Source organism: Scatophagus argus, chromosome 7 (genome assembly GCF_020382885.2).
Source record: "Scatophagus argus isolate fScaArg1 chromosome 7, fScaArg1.pri, whole genome shotgun sequence".
In the NCBI taxonomy this organism is placed as follows: domain Eukaryota; kingdom Metazoa; phylum Chordata; class Actinopteri; family Scatophagidae; genus Scatophagus; species Scatophagus argus.
In genome coordinates, this window is record NC_058499.1 from 16543253 (window position 1) to 16563588 (window position 20336).

General features: G+C 41.6%; 1 protein-coding gene across 1 annotated transcript in view; it reads left to right on the top strand.

Annotated features, from left to right (window-relative positions):
- ldlrad3 (low density lipoprotein receptor class A domain containing 3) overlaps positions 1-20336 on the top strand; it is a 69516-nt gene that overhangs the window by 29775 nt on the left and 19405 nt on the right. The window contains exons 3-4 of the mRNA XM_046393716.1: positions 6565-6690; positions 8435-8566. Coding sequence (XP_046249672.1) covers positions 6565-6690; positions 8435-8566 — 258 coding nt within the window. The remainder of the gene's footprint in view (positions 1-6564; positions 6691-8434; positions 8567-20336) is intronic.

A 20336-nucleotide genomic window follows, 5' to 3' on the forward strand; every position in this document is an offset into this window, starting at 1 on the left:
AAGACAGAACCACCCACACATGAACCTATGATGAGATTTTCTGGCAGATTTTCATTTTTTACCAGCAGTTGCTTTGCCTCCAAAATAAACGTTTTACATTCACATTGTTGACCTAACGGTATTTTCTTCCAGTCCTATCCGTGGGTGAGGAAATTCAGAGGAGAATAATGCAAACCTGGTCTGTATTTGCTTGTCTATCTCCTTTATTTATTTACTTGGAGTAGATGTGTCGCACTATGGCCCACTATGCCTCATAGACCAGGAATTGTCTTTTGAATGGTAAGGGAATGTTTGTTCACCTGGAAAAGACAGGCTTCTCCCTTCTTTCCAAGCTCCACTGCTCCTCTCTTGTTTGTTTGTTCTTCCGGTCCCCTCTAGCTGGGGGGGGGTCAACTTGAGTCATGTAAATACTTTTTGCTGGCTCTTAAATAACAGTCTGCGCTGAGAGGAGAGAGGCAATATCTCCAGCCTGAGTCTTATTGGATTAAAGATGCAGCTTATTGTATTACTGTCCTGCTGCGTGAGGGCAAGACCCCCCTACAGATCATTTTCATCAAGTCCAATTTTTTATGGAGTGTAACCTCTGCTTTGCTCCACATGAATTTAACTGAATTTCAGATGGAAATGTATGAGTAGTTTTAACAGTACCTCTGATAATGAACCTCTTCTCTATGTGGACACGCTTATATGAATATTTTCTGGCACATCTAAGGGGTCTTCAGAGAGAGCCTACTGACTATTTCCTCGCACAGACAGGTCAAAAGTACCAGGCTGCTCTCTGGTGTCCATAACGACAGCCTGCGAGGCTGTTAAACCAAATGGATACTGACAGAGGAGAGAAGGAGGAGAGCTGACTGAGTTTCCTGGGCCTCAGAGCCAGGATTAGCCTCTTTGCCCTTGTCTGGGCAGAGCATGAGCAAGCGAGAGAGTGGAGATACAAAGTAGGGCCGAAAGGGTGAGTGGACATGATGTATAAAGCAAGAAGTGGGGAATCAAAGGCTGGGGTGAAAGAAATGCAGTTCATAGGAGGAAAAAAAGGCAGAAGTACATTTCAAAGAAATGACACTGGTGAACTGGTGGTTCAGACCAAGGCTGTGGCTGCTCTGTGTGAATGAATCTGTGTATTCACAATTCCACTTTTAAAACTTCTGTGCAAATTCATCTTTTACTCTGCTTTTAACAAGAAGGTCCATCAGCAGGGCCAGTGGCTCTTAAGGATTAAAGCTCAGCCATATGAAAGGGCTGCTCATCTCCCCACATTCTGCTCAAAGCAAAGTGAGCTTGTAAACATGACTTGAATCAAGGCTAATGTGCTTGTGTCTTCACTTTGTGTTTAATGAGATTGCCTGTCCTATGTCATATTTTGCATTAAGAAGACCAAATATTCATTTTTTTATGAAAAAAAAAAAATATATATATATATCTTGGTTTCCAAACATGATCTTTCTGGTTGAGCTGTTATTTTCTTGAGAGCAGTGGTTGCCAATTTGGGGTTCACAACGGGGCAAAAGAGTTCTCAAGATAAATCTGATAGATCACACAGTGACAGATAGGATGGATGAGATCCTAAAATAGTTTTCTTCTGCTTAAACTGACTTCTTCTTCTTTTTTTTTTTTTTACTTCCTTTTACTTCTCTCCAACAATTATTCTTTTTTGTGATATATTCAATCATTTTAGCCTTTTAGGCTGTGTTACTTTTGAAAAAAAAAAATAACAATCTCTCTCTTCTAATTAAATTCTTAAGGAATAAAATGAACCATTTTACTTATTTCAGTTCACTCTGGTGGTTAGCTAAATTTATTTCTGCATAAATGGCATGTCAGAGTCAGTGTTTTTACTCTAGCTGCACGTGCATTTAGCATTTGTAATTGGTTTGTTTGACTGGACATATGAATAGCCAGACTTTCTTTATGCCACAGGATTTGTTGGACAGTATGACAAATTCATACATTCAGTGAAATTCTAAACTGTATTGCTTTATTCAATAACCGGGATAAGCACCGGAGGGACAGAAAATGGAAGGCTCACGCAAGGGCTGGTGTTTTGTCAGTTAGTTTAGAAGTCTATTAACACTTCATAACAATGCATCCTGCATTGTTATTGCTGTTTGCAGTTTTCATTACCTGATGCACTGTTTGTTGATCCTGTTAGCTTTTCACAAAATAAATAAAACAAATTCAATTCATTGGATTACTCGAATATTGTCACATTATTGCTTTCTGCCCATGCAACACAAGGCCTAGGGCTACATCAGTGGTGCTTTTTGTTTTTTGTTGTGCGTTGACCTCCAAAATAAAAAGCCCATGAGATAACAAGTTCAAAGGAGCTGCTAAATGCTTATCAACAACAAAGTTCTCCTCGACAGCAGTGGTGGAAATAGCAAAAAGGACTCCTGAGACAGATGGGTTATGATTTAGATATCAAGGCTCCACACACTGCCAGTTCTTTACCAAACCCCACTGTGGGTGGGTAAGGGATAGTTAAGATTAGGAGTGTGTGTTTATGTGATAAGAACAGTGACCAATGCTCTGAGTGTAACACAAAGAGCCACATACTGCTGACTGATCTGTTTCTATTCATCTGTTTGTGTTTGGTTCTGCTCCACATCATCGTGCACAGGTGTGCTTTGCCCTGAGAGTGCATTTGTTTTGTGTTTCTGTGTAGGTGTGTACATTTAGGGAGACATCGTGGAAGAAAAAGCATATGAGATTTGAGGAGTTTGGGGAACTAACATTGGACCATGTCTGGGTTTGCGTGGGTTGATTTAGCTCTGCTCACAAAAAACTGTCAGGAGAGGAAAGAGAAAATAGAATGAAAATGAAGAGAATTCGGAGCATTAATTTCAGGAAAAGTAAGGAGGACAGAGGAGAGTTTGATTTGACTCTTACTGATACTATCCCTTGTGCTTAATGGATGACTGATCCATCAACTGGTGTAATTAATACCAAGGAACAACAACGAAATATTGATTAAATTCTTCGTTTTCTTTTTTAGATTGGATGTTATCCTTGTCCGATCAGTAGTCACAAATTAGACAAAATCATTGCTTCGAAATCTTCAAAGGAATAACAAATGGCGTCTTGTCATTTTTACAATTCGTTGTTGGGTGCTAGCAGTTTAGCAGCACACTGGTGATGAATACTGCAGTGAGGTTATTATTAAACAGATCACCCCCTGCTTTTTCACCACATACCCTTGCTTCTCCCTGATTGTATTGGAAATTGTCGTAGTATTACATGCGTAATATGCAGCTGCTGTATGGTATATGTATGAAGGCATAAAGTTTGAAGGGCTTTGCAGAGTGCCAGTGGCCCACTTGGCCCTTCAGATGAAGGCAGCTCCATAATGCTGCAATGCCTCTTTGTACACACAGAAGATTATTGAATTGGACAAAAGCGTGCAGGGCTTACACTCTGAAATGTATGGAATGATTATTTTGATACTCAAGCCCTCTAGACTGAAAATACCCTTGCCCTTCTTGCTTACACCCTGACTCCATTATCTATTGATTTCCTCCCCTCAGAAATGCTCAGCAAGGTCAGAGAGACCTTAGAAGTCTTCAGCTGTCTCCACTCTTTCTCAGACTCAGTTCTCTACTGCTCACTCTCTGCTGTCTTCTTTTTTATTAGTCTTTTCCTCCAGTGTTTCTCCTCACTCTGTCAATCATGCAAGCCATCACAACCAAGCCTTCCCCTGGCGAACAAGTTTTTCTGCTCTCTGGGGAGCCGACGAGAGGGAGAAAAGGGGAGAGGTGTAGTGAGGGGCATGGAGGTGCATGCTGGTGGAAGAGCAAAGCATACTGCAGCCGGTAGATTCAGCCTGGCATGAATGTTGGAGCCATGGAGGAGATAAAAATGGCAGAACTTCTCTTAACTTCATGTTATATTATCAAATGATTTGAACCCTTATACCCAAAATACACCATAGTGCTACACACTCTGGCTTTGAACTTTGTTTTTCATTTAGAAAAAGAATTTGGAATTGTTTTGGTCTAAAATCCATGAAAATAAAACAGATAAAGTGTGGAGTTTTGGAGAAAGCTGTACAACGCCACCACTTAACAATTTGTCAGTATAGGCACCTCAATAGTGCATGTCTGAAATTGTATAGGAGACAGTAAAACAGAGAGACGAGCTATGGTTGTGTGGGTGCTTTTTGTGCCTTCGTTTGTGTGCCCTACAACTCTGCGTTTCAGTGTGATCCAACCACGTTTTTCTGCTAGTGATAGTCTTACCTCAAGTAATCAGCTCGACTGCTAACCTCATTCGTTTTCATTTGTGCTGCTCAGCTGAACGCTGGAACCAAGTTTGGAAGCCCTCCAACACCCTGCCTGCGTTTCGTAAACAACTTTTACAAAGGCTTAGGGAAGAGAAAGGAAATTTGGCATGGGACTGAAGCAGTTCAAGCGAAGAAACTGAATGGTGACAGGGACAGGGATGAAGACTTGATGAAATGGATGGTTATAAGTTGCAGAGTAAAGCGGAGGTGCTGAAATTATTCAGTGTTACTGGAATCTACAACAGTATTTGAATTTGAATGATAGAAACCCCTGACATGCAGTAAAACAGGACACCTTCATAGGATTACCAAAGGAAACTTTAAAAGTTTGTGTTTTTTACCATCTCTTCCACTCTCAGTTTGCTCTTTCTAATTAATTTTTCATCTTCTTCCTCTGAAAACTGCTCAGCTCCAGCTATAAAGGGCCATGCCTCCCCCAAAACACAGCTAAGCACATTAGCTTTATCCTTCCGACGCTTTCTCTCACACCCACAAATTTCCCTCATGAGCTTGCCCTTCATGTGACTTTTGAGCTAATTTGGAACAGAAACACTGGGTTCACACGAATCCAACTGGCAGTAGAAGTGGTATTGAGGATTCAGGTGAGAGAGGAAGTGAATGAGGAATTTCAGAGCTGTTCTTCTATCAAAGTCTGCCCAGCAAAAACAGAAGGCTATAGATAGATATCCAAGACAGTATGGTACAAAACAAAAGAAACTAGGAATAAAGGAAAAATTCTGGGCAAGTAAAATAGATAAAAATGGAGAGTAGAGGATGTGATGATGATCCCTTCGATTTCCCCCCTCAGAGCAGAATGTTTTTGTATCTGTTTTTTTCTTAATGTGTTACTGCAGGTCGAAGCCGTGTGTGTTTTTCAGCCTGGACTCTAATGAATGTGATATACCATGCAAAATGAGCTTTGGGTAGTTAGGGCCTCTGCTGTCCAGGTAAACAAAGGCTTCCCAGTCTATAGACAAAGAGATCGGGCGCTATCCCAGTTTCCTCCCGCGTTCAGCGGATTACATTTCATCCTGGAGACGGGCGCTCCAAACCATCGTGGTTGTTATGCCTAGCCCTCCCCCCTCGCTACACATAATCGCTGCAGCTTGAAAGAGCTCATAAATCAGCCTACCACAATATATCGTAGAGGGAAAAATGCATGCCCCTGGCATTTGAGACGGCACAATGCCAACCTATGTGCAGGCCAATTCCACCCTTTGTGTTCAGTAGAGAGAATAAAAACAGAGAGACTGCTTGGTGGCTTGCTTTGAGACGTCTAGCATGGCCAGTCACTCTCCCCCTCCCTGTGTGTGTGAGTTGTTCCATGCTTTTGTATGTGTATAATGTTGTTCCGTCATTGACATGAAGTTCTAGTCTTATTTAACAAGAATCATAGCAATGTCTTAGCTGTAATTGGTAGCTTTGCTTTTCTCCATATGATTACAACAGGAGGAGCGCTCACAGAAAGCCAGTATTACATGTTTCAGCATTTGTATTGCAAAGTTAAGAGATGGGAATAATCCATGAGTAGTTTAAGATCAGAGTAGAGAAACAGATATCTGAGAGAAAATACTGTATTTATGTGTGGCTTATCATTATTAACTGTAAAATTTGATGAAATTGTAGATTGTCATTTCTAGTAAGCTTTAACGTACTAATGTCGCAGTAATCCAGCTAAAGCAGAGGCCTTTGTTTTCTGATGTCTTTGCTTGTATCTACCTGCTATCTTGTTTTTCTCCTTCTGCCAGGGAAGATCGATGTGTTAGAGTTAAATTTGGGAGTTACTGCTAAACGGAGGATGCCAGGCATTGATGTTCTGCAGGCTCGTCACTCAGTCTCAGGCCTGTCCTGAGAGATAAGTTCTATGGCCTGCTTAGGGTGATCAATGGCACAATCCATACAAACACTCTCCCACACGATTTGCTCTCTTTGTCTTTGTCATTAGCTTGTGTTCTTCCGTGATCAGTACTTTGTCTTCAGGATCTTACCCTTATACTTCAGGGAATATGAAGATAAGCAATACAGAAGAAAATGAGCTCCATAATTAATTGGCCTCTCTAACAAAGAAACTTTTTGAGTCTGAATCTTTTATAATGGTTAATGGTTGAATGGTTTGTTGTTTTAACTTGCATGCAGTTTTGCCTGTTGCTTTGTTATTGGCCTCCCTTGTGCATCACAGCCAAGGCTAATTCTGTCATGAAACATAAAATAATGCAGTGACATTTGCGGCATACTCTCCTCATTACCCATAGACTAATCCATTGTTCTTTCCTCCACTTCCTCAGCTAAGGTCAAGTCAAAGTGTGCCCCTACATTCTTCGCCTGCGCCAATGGCGTCCACTGCATCATCGGACGCTTCCGCTGTAACGGCTTCAGCGACTGTCCTGACGGGAGTGACGAGGAGAACTGCAGTGAGTCTCACACGACAACCGATGACCAACCACCAGTAGAAATTTGACTCATCCCATGACCACCCACCACTCTCATAACAGTTTATACTGCAGTTACTGTACTCTCCATGTTTCCTGTGGTGGGTTGAGTGCTGAATATGTACTTTATATAAATACAAGTATTCCTGTAAAATCTGAGCAAAGTATTAAAGAGGCAGCTCAGCAGTTTTACACTTAAAAGTCAGTTTACTCATGTACTACTCAGCAGTTTGGAGAATGTACATTTATAACAGAAGTAGAAACCAGGGGGTGGCTGGTTTGAAAGGCATTAACCAGCAAGGAATAAAAGCCAAGAAACCAGAAATGAAAGGAAGGACATCTGCCCTCTCTTGTTGTAATTGTAACAATTCTTTTTATGAGCGAGTCTCTGTTGAATGTCATTATGGAGGTGCAGCACTAAATGACCAAATTACTTTTGAGCTAGAAATATACTTTACATATAGTTTATATAGTTTCAACTGGCTGGAGCAAAATAATGCAAAAAAACTGCACCCAGTGATGAAATTCATTTAACTCAAGAGCAGCAAAGGTGTTTAGACAAGTGTCCCATGAAGATCACAATCGTCACACCTTTATGCATCTTTCACACGTTTGTCGGGTTTATCTCTTCTTCCCTCCTTCTCAGTTTTTATTGTGTTCCACTGTGAACAGAAATATGAGAAGGCATTGCTTACAAAGCTGAACTTACATCCCAACATCCCAGCCTCCACCTTTGGAGGTTGAAACATCGATTTTTAAAAGCAAAAATCTTGGTGTTTTTCCAGAGGCATAGCAGACACATGATCATTATGTAACTGTTCCCTTTTTTAGATTTGCTTATGTAGAGGAGGGCCGGTGTGGCCAGGGACACTCACTAGACTTTACCATTTTACTTAGTTGCTTAGTTTTTGAAATGTCAGGACATAATTACTGGTATTTTTCTACCCCCTTTTTCTGTGGAAAATGAAGAATATTGTTCTGTAAAGAATGTGATCTCTGCAGTGTTGTTGTTCCCTCAACTCACTGTCAAATCCTACGTTTTGAGCAGATAATTACAGTTACTGTTATTATTATTCCTATCTCTGCACCCATGGGTATAGCTTTGCCTTTTAGACAGGTTAATACCCATGTTGGATGGAGTTGAAGGACATGGGGAATGCCAAGGTGTAGTCTATATTATTAGGCATATAGTTTGTCCTGACATGACCTCATCCCTGCTTTGCCAGAGGGGATCGTGCATCAAGCCAATCACTCACCATTGTCAGGCAGTGTTCCTAGCCTGCAAGGCCCCACGCTCACAATCTAATCTAGGCATTTAAATGGAGCTTTGCTCCACACTTCCAGCCCCTACAGCGTCACCACTGTGTAATTGTGTGGATCTTCTCACAAGATAATTCTGACTCATCTTGCAGAAGCTAGACCAAAGACAAAACCAGAACATGTGTGAAAAGGAAATGCTGGGCAGGAATTTGAACATTTTTATTAATGTTACCATATGTAATCATGTCAGAGTGTTGTAGACAGGATCAACAAGTACACCAAAACAGCATCCAAAAAAACTGCACACACAAGCACAGCAAAATCTACATTCTTCTTACTTTTGAATAGTTTTTCATTTAGAGTGTTGCTCTTATTTGTAAGGTAATGTTGAATGGAAGCCTTTCACTGTAGCCCTATTTGAACTAATGCTTGACAGCTGACCTCTTCCCTGACCCAACCACAACAGGCAACCCCTTGGTGTGCTCGGAGGCTCGCTTCAAATGTCGAAATGGCCACTGTGTAGATCGCAGTTTCTTGTGCAACGGCCAGGACAACTGTCAGGACAACAGCGACGAGGAGCTCTGTCTGACTACAGCAGGCAAGTCATTAAGTAATGTATGAATGTATGAGATGGTCATGAATGCAGAATGGAAAGAGGAAGTTTCTGGAAATCAGACATAGGGGCAGGCTGATGCTGAGGATGATTTAGTGACAAAGAATTGAATTGTAGCTAATCAGAGAAATTGTCTACCACTCATACATTTTAAAGTGTTGTCTTTGCGCTTTTGGCTGGTTAACTGACACATAAAGCTATCACCAGAACTAGGGATGTATACCATTAGTAGACAACTTGATTAAATGTTGCTACCCTTGCTAGTTGGCACCAGAAATACACCATATAGACAAAAGTATTGGGTCACCTGACCATTACACCAACAGGGACATCACATTCTAAATACATAAATAAATAACAGCTTCCACTTGTCAGGGAAGGCTTTCCACAAGATTTTGGACTTTTTTGCCCTTTTATTCAGTGAAAGGCACTGAAGTTGGACAAAAAGAACTGGCTCTCAGTCTGCTTTCCAGGTCGTCACATAGGTGTTCAAACAGTCAAGTTCTTCCTCACCAAACCCATCCAACCATGTCTTTAAGGACTTTGCTTTGTGCACTGGGGCAGTGTTGGAGTAGAAAAATGCCTTCCCCAAACTGTTGCCGCAACGTCAGAAGCATAACATTGTCCAAAATGTCTTGGTTTGCTGAAGCATTAAAATTTCCATTCACTGGACGTTACTGAAAGTCCAACCCCTGAGAAACAGCCCCATACCACAGCTGTATTAAATAATAAAGAGATGTGTCTCAATACTTTTGTCTCTATAGTGAACCAGTTGATTAAACTTATTATTATTCTATTAATGTCCACATACAGTCGACATTAATAATTGAGTTAAGCGTATTTAGGACACCACACTGGCCCACTCACCTTTGGGCTTGGAGTCTCTTACAGTCTCTTATACATGTAAGAACTGTCATTCAGGGGACAGGTGTTATGCTAGGTGAAAACTGCAAGATTTATGGACAGTTGTTACATGTAACACACTGAGGAATATTAAAGACACCAAAGACAAGAAGCAGATGTCAGACTCTGTTATTACATTAGACACTAGTATGTGGGGCTATGGGGGCACATCAGTGATTAGCCTGTCTCTGCAGCCCCTGAGTGGCTTTAAGTTTAGACTTAGCTGCTACAGTACACGGTTAAATCACATACTGACATAATTTGCACTGAAATGTCTTCCTTCAAATGTTATAAAGAATGAGCATGCCTTAATGATGTTAATAATGCAGATTAGATGCTGCAGCTAAGATGTTACTGAATAATGTGAATAACAATTTCAAATGGTTCTAATAATACATGAAAAGTTTTTTCTTTGCAAAACAATAACTCTGAAAGCATCACTCAGGAAATGTGTTCTGTAGTCGGTGCAAAGCAGAGCTGTGAATAACAATAAACTCTGCCTATTTAGCACACAAAAGCACACCATGGCGTCATCAGTGTAAGATTGGGAAATACAATAATGTTGATGACATTGTGCCGACTTTGCACTGAGACACAAATAGCAGCAGTATCATCCATGACACTGAGTCTGAGGTCTTCTGATATAGAATGTCTTATTCCACTGGCAGCTTCACTTTTCACATGCAACTGCTGCCACTATGGCACAGCAGTCGGCTTCTGTCAACACTTCAGCTTCCACCGACATGATTTCTCCCAGCAGTCCAACCACGGCCTTCATATAACCCAAGACAACCAAATGTGGACCACTGTCAGTTTTTTTCTTGTGTATCCCCGCTCTTCTGTCTAGGTGCCACTGTCACATTGATTCACTGTGTAGTAAAAGAAAATTGTCTGTCAGAAATAACACAACGGAAGTCAGGCTAAGTGTGGATCATAAAAAAAAAAGGCAGTGATAACCTGTCAGCATCTACAGGCCACAAGACAGTATTACCATACTGAGAGAGGTACAGTCAGTGGAAACCAAATCAGGTCTGATGAACAGGCCTCAGACTATAAACACTGTAAGAAGAAGAAGAAGAAGAATCAACTTTTATTGGCAGTATATATATTTTTACATATACACATACTGAATTTAACTACTGCATTTATCCCATCCTTAGTTGAACACACACATGCAACACCCAGCAAATTACATGCAGTGAAACACACACAGGAGCAGTGGCCCAGGGAGCATATTGGGGTGTTAAGTGCCTTGCTCAAGGGCACATCAGCCAGCTAATGAAGGGGGGGAGCATTTTTTCGCGTTAATCACTCCACCACACCCAAATTTTTCCAGCCCGTCCGGTGGGGAATCGAACCGGTGACCCTCCGATCACAAGCCGCTTCTCCAGCCTCTAGGCCACGGCTGCCCCTGGTGAAACTTTTCAACACAATTTATTCTCCTAAAATAAAATCTTCATGCCTCATCTTCATGCCTCATGCCATGCAGGAGATAATTATTCTGCTTATTATGATTTAGACTACAATCTAAATTTAATATGTCAACGTTAGTCAATCTACATTTTATTTTGTCTAATTAGTGAAGCCGATTTAGCGAAATTAATATCATTTTTACGTGTGTGCATTTGCGACACAGACAGAAAGGTCCATCCATCATCACAAGCCTGCCCTGTTCAGACTCCACAGCTCAATGCAGAGCCACAGAATGCTGAATGGAATTGTATAGTGATGCAGAAATGCTGATCGATATCTGTGTCCGCTGCACTCTGTTTTCTTGTTGACAAGTGGACAATACCAACTCTGTTCTGCCTGGTAGAATGTAGCTGCATCTCGTTAAGGTCTCTGTGGCATTAGATCTCAGATCTTCACAGCAAATAGTATCTTAAGGGTTCAAATGATCAAACCACAAACCACTCTAATATTGGATGAATTTGAAAAAAAAAAAAAAAAAAAGGTTTGCTTTTTAATACCATTAGCATTTGGTGCTAATTACACAGTAGAAAACATAATATTGTGAGTCCTGAGTTATTACTTTATGCCAAGTTTTGCTTTTATTGCAATTTTATTAAAAGGCTTGCTGTGGTTGGCTGAGAGGCTTCTCACGCTGCCTAAAATGTTTTCAGTGACAGACTACCAAGTTTTTATCTTTTTCTTACCATAAAGATGCCTGCATTTTCGACTATCCTCTTGAGTAGTTTGTGTTTTTTCAATTCAGCTCTAACAAAAATGTACCTGGGCACCAACCTGTTGGGATGTGTTGTTATATTTCTTAAGACTCCCTGTCTGCGCTGATTTTATAGCAGTATTTGTATGTACGGGGGGACAAATGACCTAAATGTTCTCCTGCTTATTTTGCTGCTGAAAACTGGTGTAGTGCTGCATAAAGTACAAGTGTCGAGAAGCTGTGAGCGTCGTGTAGTTGTGACCTTCAGAAGGAAGTGCAGCTCAGTTTTTTTCTTTTTTTTTTTTTTTTCTTAGTTATTTATTTATTTTTCAACACCCTCTGTGGAGTGAAGACATTGCTGTGGTTTGATTCTTTCCTACACACACACATACACACACACCTTACATTCTGCTCTGACTTTGCCTCTCTATAATAAGTACAGACCTGCAGGTGACAGATAAGGCGTACAATATCCACTCTAAGCCACCTGAGCACAGCATCTCCTTCCTCACTTTCTCTCCTGTATCTTCCCCTGCTCGACTCCTCTTCCTCCTTACCCGTAATTACTTGCTTCAGTGTCTCCACATTTGGTGCCTTGATTTGAAAAGTCTACTGAGAGATCAGCACGCGGCCCATCAGCGGACACATCACTGTGCCATTTATAGAGAAGCGTTTGCTTACCCTGCCCTAGAGGAGTCTGATAATTAGATCTACAGTAGCAGCACTGGGCTCCTAGCTCTTTTTAAGCCTCCAGTGTTTCTATTTCCCATCAGAGTGATTTTAAACAATTTGGCACAGTTAGACATGAACAAAGCATCAAAGAGCTTTATCGTTTTATTTGATGGGTAATTGATTTTTGAAATAGCAGAGAGACAGCAAAGTGGCAAACAGTGTAATGTAACAACACAGAATCTTCTAAAAATGCACTGGTGCAATCATCACGCGGTCAGATAGAAGGAGTAGGAAAGGGGAGCCTGTAACGGATAACAGAGATAAAGAAATTGAAAGCACACCATATAAGCATAATATAGTGAACCAGCAAGGGAGATGCAAGGAGCAATGAATAGCAATGGGCAGGAAGATGGAGGTAAGCAAAGAGAGACAGGTGATTTGGTATAGAGAAAGGCGGGGATTTGGATGGAACTGAGTGAAGGGTAGCGATAAGCCGGAGAGGCTGAGAGCAGCATCCATCTCCAAGTTGAGCCCTGAGGCCCGAGCAGTGTAACTCTGGAAACAGAAATGACATGAAAGTTAGCAAAGCAGAGCTTCTCTTTGCTCTCTCTGGTCTGCTTGGCTGCTTATGGCAGGACAAAGAGAGTGTGCAGTGATGGAGCGCATGTTTGCCCCTATAACGAACTGTGGTTGAAACACCGCCTCAGGGCTCACAGGATATGGCCGAATGCTGTTTGAGCCTTCAGTAAGAATATCTGCATATCCAAAGAAGAACACTCACACACAGTGAAACACACACACACTCTCACGCTGCATATTGCAGTGATTGTTCTGCAAGTTTAATTGCAACAAAAAAAAACTCCAAAAAGAAATTTTCTGAAGGTCACTGCTCTGACAAGTGAAAAGACTTAGTACAAAAGTGATGAGCACAGAAGTAAGCGCTTTTTCAAAAAGTAACCGAGAATCCCCTTGGAGTCGATGTAGAAAAGTAATTGATTTAAAATGCACACATCAGCGTCTCTCATTATGCGTTAATTAACGCAAGAAGAAAAAGAGTATCAGATGGCGTGGTGACTGTGTGAGAGTGTGATCGTGATTAATTCTCACCTCTCCTCTATCTCAAAAAGAGGCTCCATCTTGGCCTTTTTTCTTAGCTGGACTTGTTCTGAAAGAGAAAAAGTAGCAGAGCAATGGGAAGCGTAATTGATGTGAAAGTAGGAACAGCAGCGCACAGGATGAGGGCTTCAAAAGCTCTCTGTGCTCTTCCTGTGTTTTTGAAGATAAGGTATGCTTTGTGTGGTCAAGGTTTCTTTGTGTGTGTGCGTGCGTGCGTGTATGTTGCCATGTGCATTTGTTCTTTCAGTGAACAACTCGCACACACACACGTGTCCAGATTTTGTTTTGTCCGACTGTTCTTCATAAAAACTGGGTGAAGCTTTGACAGTAAAGCTGTACAGCGTTGCATTAAAGTTTCATGATGTGCTGTAGCTTTTCAGCATCACATGAGGAAGATTTATACTTTGACTGCTGTTTCTCCTCTGAGCTATTTATTTTAATATCAGCGCAATAATTGGGCAGATAAAAGGCAAATAAATCTTTGAACATGTTAAGATCACACGGCCTGTGGCACATAAACACGCTGAAAGCATCAGTGCATTGATTAGGCCTCTTTGAACAAAAGGTGCAGTGTCAGTTCAGCAGACCGAAACGCTTCAGTAATTTCCAGGACATATTTTGGAATACGTTTACATTGTCTGTTGAATAAATGCATTTACATGTGATTTAAATTACAGGGCAGTGTAAACAAAATTAGTCTTTCTCCTATAGGGTATCTTTATTACAATGACAGAATCACCCTCTAGGGCAGGTCTTTGTTTACACAGCGTCTCAGTGTTTACTGTATAGATAGCTTATGTGGTCCAAACTCCTATGGAGACAGAGAGGGAATCCCTCAGCAAACTAAGGAGTGCTCGTGCAGACCGTGCTGTGCAGTACAGGAAGTAGAACTACTACCACTCATTTTGTTGCAGTGTGGTTTTTACCACTTACCCCATCAGGGTCATCATTGGCCTACAGGTCCTCAGAGAACTGTCAGTCAGAGTGAGATGTTAGGCGGCAAGCTGACATTTAACATTACTCTGCTACACGAGGATACTATCAAAACATCGGCAGCTGACTTTACACTTGATCCTGGTTGGTTTGATGAAAATTAAGACACTGACTAAACTTGATCCAAGATCTATAGACTTAAGTGGCAGCAAGACTGTTTGAAGGAGATGACTGCATATAATTTAACATGCCAGCTTCTTTTGCTGAGCTTTCAGCGAGAATCACTTGTACCACAGTGCTTGCCAAGGGCGTTTGGTGAGAAACAGTGTCTGTCCAACTAAAACAATAATACGATCATAAGCTTTATTTTGGCCAACATTGCCACATATCCCCAAATCCACCGACAGTACAAAAAGCAGTATGAACCTGGTATGTGCACAGAGTGCTGCTGTCTGAGTCGAGTCAAATCCCTCATTTTAAACTCCAGGGATGCTCCCCTCCCACAGAGAGTAATCTGTAGCTTTCTATTCGTTATATCCTCCTAAGGCTGTGTAAGAACTACTCGATAGATCCACTAGCACTACATCTGCTGTTTTGCATAAGCACTATGTATTCAACAACCTGTCTTCACAGCCCTGCCATTTACAGGGCCAATAAAAACCAGTAATTCAGACCTGGCTGAATATGCAATGACTGTGTACTGACATCTAGCAGTAACTCCTGCTTCTCCATTAGAGTCGCCTGTAAACTAGACATTAATTTACAGTGTCAGTCTGATATGCAAAGAACAATGCGTGTCAGAGTGATTAAAAGTCCTCTGGTCTATATTCACTCTTGGTATCCTTTCAGTTTCCTAATAGCTTCTCACATAGCCACGTCCACCCCATTGATTGCTGCCAGACTTAGGGGCTAGAATGTTATGGCTGCTATAGATTAAAATGACAAGTTAATCCATGTGCATTTTTTGTGGTAGAAACGTGTGTGACGCTGAGATGTTGGTCTGCTCATGCCGTTCGTCAGTAGCACTCAGAGCGCTGGCAGAGAGAGAAAGGTGTGGGAGGGAGCGTGAAATGGCGGAGGGGAATATAATGGCAGTAGACTGAGGTGTGGGAGTGGAATGTAATAATGCCAGTTCATCAGAGCCAACGCACACTTGACAGGCACAAATAGGAGAGGTTGCACATGTCACCGCCCATGGATGTGGACTCTGGAAAAGTTTCAGGTTTTTGCTTTTGTTCGCCTAAAGCGGCGTTGAGGGGCTCTCGGCTGCTGGTCTGCAGGAGAGGGAGGCGGAGCAGTTGCCAAGATGCTGTTCGCTGCTGCGGGCAACGCTGAACTAAGAGCATGCAACTTCCTGTTTCTGTCTTTTAAATTTGAATTGAAGAGTGAATCTGTACTATTGTCATCCATGTGTTCTCACACAGAAAAGAATACCATTACAAAAAGTGTGGCAGTATATCCACACTTGTTTCATCTTTCATTACTTGTCGTCCCTTCCCTCCCTCGCTCCCACTCAGGCTGCATCGCTTTTTTACAGAACTCCTGTTGGTTAAGGACCTTGTTGCCATTGGCTGTGGCCACACAGGGGGTCACTCCTGGGAACAGAGTCTGCATGAATCATCCCTGTCCTTGAATCATTTCCAGTCAGCCGTTTCTGTTCAGACCTCTGTAAATTCACAACCTTTCCTTCCCGAACCTATCCTCATTCAGTCGCCATGGTGATGTTGGTCAAGTGACAACCTACACCCCCAAACTAAGAGAGGAATGTTGGAATAGTAGAATTGTACTTTGAGTGCTGGTGCTTTGTGTGTGTGTGTGTGTGTGCGTGGGTGTTTTCCTTCACTCCTTGTTGCCATTCTCACTACACTTGTACTTAAATAGCTTTATGAACTAATAATTCAGAGGAAAGTTCAGGTTTGCCATTTAGAGATAAATATAGCTCAAATGTCGATCTCTGGTTGAGCTGGCTTGGTTGGCAATGGCTATGCACTGGCCAAAAACATTGAATCAAGTTGAATGATCTGATTTTGAACCATTTGATTACTGAAGTAACACTATAAACCTCAAAAGGGAACAAAACAAGCTCACTAGGTCACTGGTTTGTGCTTCTATGAGCATCTCATTTGCATTAGAGTCTGTTAAGCCTGGCCTCCACTGCAACATTTCCCTGCTCCATCGACACTTGGCTTGAAAGATGTGTCCCTCACTGGCCCCTCGCTACACACTTACTGGTTGGCTGACAGCAGAAATGAGGTGAGATCACCATTTAGAGTTTGTTTGAATGATGCTCACTCTCTCTGTCTCTAAGCTTTTTATTTCCATCTCTGCATCTGCAGTAAATCAGTACAGTCATTTACAATATACCTCCTCTGTTTTCACCACACGCTAGCTTTTGCAGAAAACTGTTCATTGTGCAAACCAGAACAACACTCACTAGGCCTTTATCTATCTAGAACAAATATCCCATTAAGGAAAGAGGTGTTGGGGCTGCACCAGTACCAGATATTGAGTGCTCATTAGTCACCCTGTTCAAGTTTTCAATAGCTGTTAAGTGGTGGATACTTTGACTGTTTCTTAGCAAGAGTTTAGAGATGATTAATGAAGTCTGTAACGGGTTTAGGTGCCGTAAAAAGAACTTGAAAGGAAAATTTAATCACTCCTCGTTTTTAGTTTCTCCTCAAAATGGCTCCATAAGTTTGTACAAGCGACTTTTTTAAAATCTCTGTTGGCTTTTTGTGGCCCAGGAAAGGAGAAAAATGCTGTTTTTGCATTTTTAAATTGGACGGTGTTAAAAATGGAGAAAATTATGAATCCAGAGCAGAGAGGTGCACTGAATATGATTTAATTCTCTTGGATAACTTTGATGAGTGTTGGCCAAACTTAGATACAGAACATTTAAGAGACGGTTTTGTGCCCAGAGCTCAATTTAATCCACCACCTGCATCAACACACACAATTTTTTGGCCATATTATCTTCATCAAAGCATGTCTAAAGTACACATCCATAAATAGCAGTGTCACTTAGTAACATTACAACTCCTCTGCTGGAGTAAATCAAAGTGTGATACCAGATTTTGTGTTGCAGATTTGCAGGGCTGAAAGACTGTTGTGTTAAAGTAAATAACAGAACAGTAATCAACACTGGCATCAGGTGAGATTTGGACCACTTGACACATCTTCGAGTCTGCTGAACACTGCCTTACCTTTTCATTCCTGATTTCTCCGTGAGGTGCGTTCACATATTGCTAACCTGACAGTAACTAATCCATGGCTAAATATTACTAAAAGGTAGCATTATCCCTACATGCATCTACTCAAGTGGTAATGGACTAAAATTGTGTGCAGCTATTAGGAGTAAACCAGTAGACACCCTTCAGTGATGCTTTAGGTGTCAGTCAGTTCTGGCTGTAATGGGCTGGGTTATTTTCTGCAAACACCTTTTCTGCCAATACTGTAAGTGTGCATTCATCCATGTTATGGTCGAGCTGAAAGTGTTACTTGACAGACAAAAGAGCTACAGCAGGTATAAAGGTGTGATAGAGTGCAGGTGTGTGTAGTCTGCGCGTGTGTTTTGAGTTTCCATATATGTGTTGTGGGTGCATGCGTCCATCGGGAATGCAAGAAGAAGGAAGGCTTAAGTGGAACGAAGGAAAAAGAAGAGTGCCCTGGAGAGACAAAAGAGGGATTGCATGTCAGAGAGTATGAGAGATAGACATGTGAGAGGACGGTGGGGTGGGGACGGTGGGTGAAAAGATGAAAAAAAAAAGAAAAATGTGAGTGTGAAGACGATGGAGCAAAAGAGGAAAGGGAGGCACAAGGGAAAGAGTAATAGAGAGCGAGAGGGAAGCTGATGGAGATGAGGGATTAGGGAGAGTGGCAAAGCCATTGAGGGAAAAAAAGATAAAACCCTCTGGATTCATTGTGTGGAAAGACAGGGAATCAAGGGGGAGGACAGAGAAGCGGAGGGAATCAGGAAGATGGAAACAGTAGCTGGCGAAGGGGTCATGTGTGCTGGTAGAGAGAGAAACCCATAAAAGAGGATCTAGGTGGAGGGAAAGATGAAACAGTGAGCAGTAAAAAGAGAAGGGAATAAACAGGCAGGAACGTGAGAGACAGGTGCAGGAAGCAAAGGTAAGAACAGAACAGAGAGGATGTGGGGGGAAGCGATGGGAAACAACAAAGTGAGTGATCGGGATGAGCGGATTGAAGTCGAGCCAGAGTGGTGAGGTGGGAATGAAACAAAGCCGGGTAGACAAAAAAAAAGCACGAAAACTGCGAACAAAGTGGAGAACAGGAGTGTGAACGATGACAGGAGAGTAGAGGAAGGAGTGAAAAACTGCTGGGTGAGATTGGAATGGGGGGACTAGATTAGCCCCTGCATGCAACAGTGGTCACATTCATGGTAATTATTAGATTCTGCACCATATTTTTCAACTGCAACTTTTAATTGCTGTCTCGTCTCTGTCTCACTGACTCATTCTGCTCATTAACCATCAACTTTTCTTAGTTTTGGCATTTGGCTCTCATCCCCACCCCTTTCGCATCGCTTCTCTTTACCATTTCACCTCCTCATTCCCCACTGTCTGATCTCCTCTCGTCATGTGCTTTTCCCCTCGCCTCTGTTCTCTGCTGTCGCTTCCTCTGGCAGTCTGCGGCCGCTTTGTTCAGATGGACAAGGCTTAAACACAACACTTGAGATGATAAGACCACTCTGTTCCTGCTGTGCTGTTTTTTTCTTTGTATTTTTTTTATCATCCCCTGTAACATCCTCCTCTTTCTTTTTTCTCTCCCTCTCTCTCTCTACCTCGCCCATTCTTTCTCTTTATGTAGTTCTCATTGTTTGATAGTGTCATGTGGATACCCACACGTTAAAACCATGCAAGAAATTGAGAGCACCAAGCGATAGCAGGACAAAAGGAGTGAGAGAAAGCCAGAGAGGTTTTTTTCTACAGTGAAGAATAAAAGAGAGATTTTAGTGGTATGTTTCACTTTGGTCCTTCTCTTAAGCAGCTTTGTTTGATGGAGAGAAGGAGCAAAAATAAGGGCAAGTGTGCCTGCAGGACTTCTTTGTGTACCGGTTTGTGGAAGTGAGAAGTTCAAATTACAATAAATGGTTGTGACAGTGATGAAAAGAGGAAAAAAAATATGCATATATTTGTGCAACCCAAGAAAATACTTGTTGTCAGGTTTAAAGAACTAAAATATTGCCTTGGGCAGTCTACTTTAGAAAATATAAATCTCTTGTTGATTCATATGACAATAATATAAACAGTAAGAGCCAACAGTACATGCACCTAATTATACTTGTTGGCTGTGACTCATCTTCTATAGATTGTAACATAAAGCTGAACATACTGCATGACATCACAGCCGTGCTCTGGTCTGCTGTTTTAATAATCTTTCTTGCTGCTTGACTTTCTTAAATTAAAAATACATTGCAAGCTTTTTTTTTTGAGCCTCAGATAAGCTCCAATCTTGCGTGTAGCAAAGCAACTGCACACGGTGCTCTGAACCACTTATATGTATTGGCTGAGTTAGCAGTTTGGTAACTAGTCAATTAAAGATATTGAAGTTCCCTGGCTGACGTGCAAATTAACTCTGACCTTTCCTAAACCTCTGGTCGGCTACATTTAACTAACTGTCTCTTGTGTTTTCATTTTAATTTTCGGTGGAGTGGAGCCACTGCAACATCAGAATCGGTCATAATCATTCTGTTCTTCTTCTGTTTCTTTTCCTATATATATTTTACAAGGCTGCACTAAACCCGGCCAAGAGTCCTTCAGAGAATATTCTTTCATCAGGGTTGTCTGCCATGGTGCACATATTTGAGTCTTACTTCCTGTTAAAGCACCTCACATGGGCAGTAACGTGCATTCATTTACTCATGTAATTGTGAAGCACTTCTTTATGCGCCTTTGTTTTGTATGTGCTGCTCTATAGGAGATTTCCTTGTAGACTACACACAAT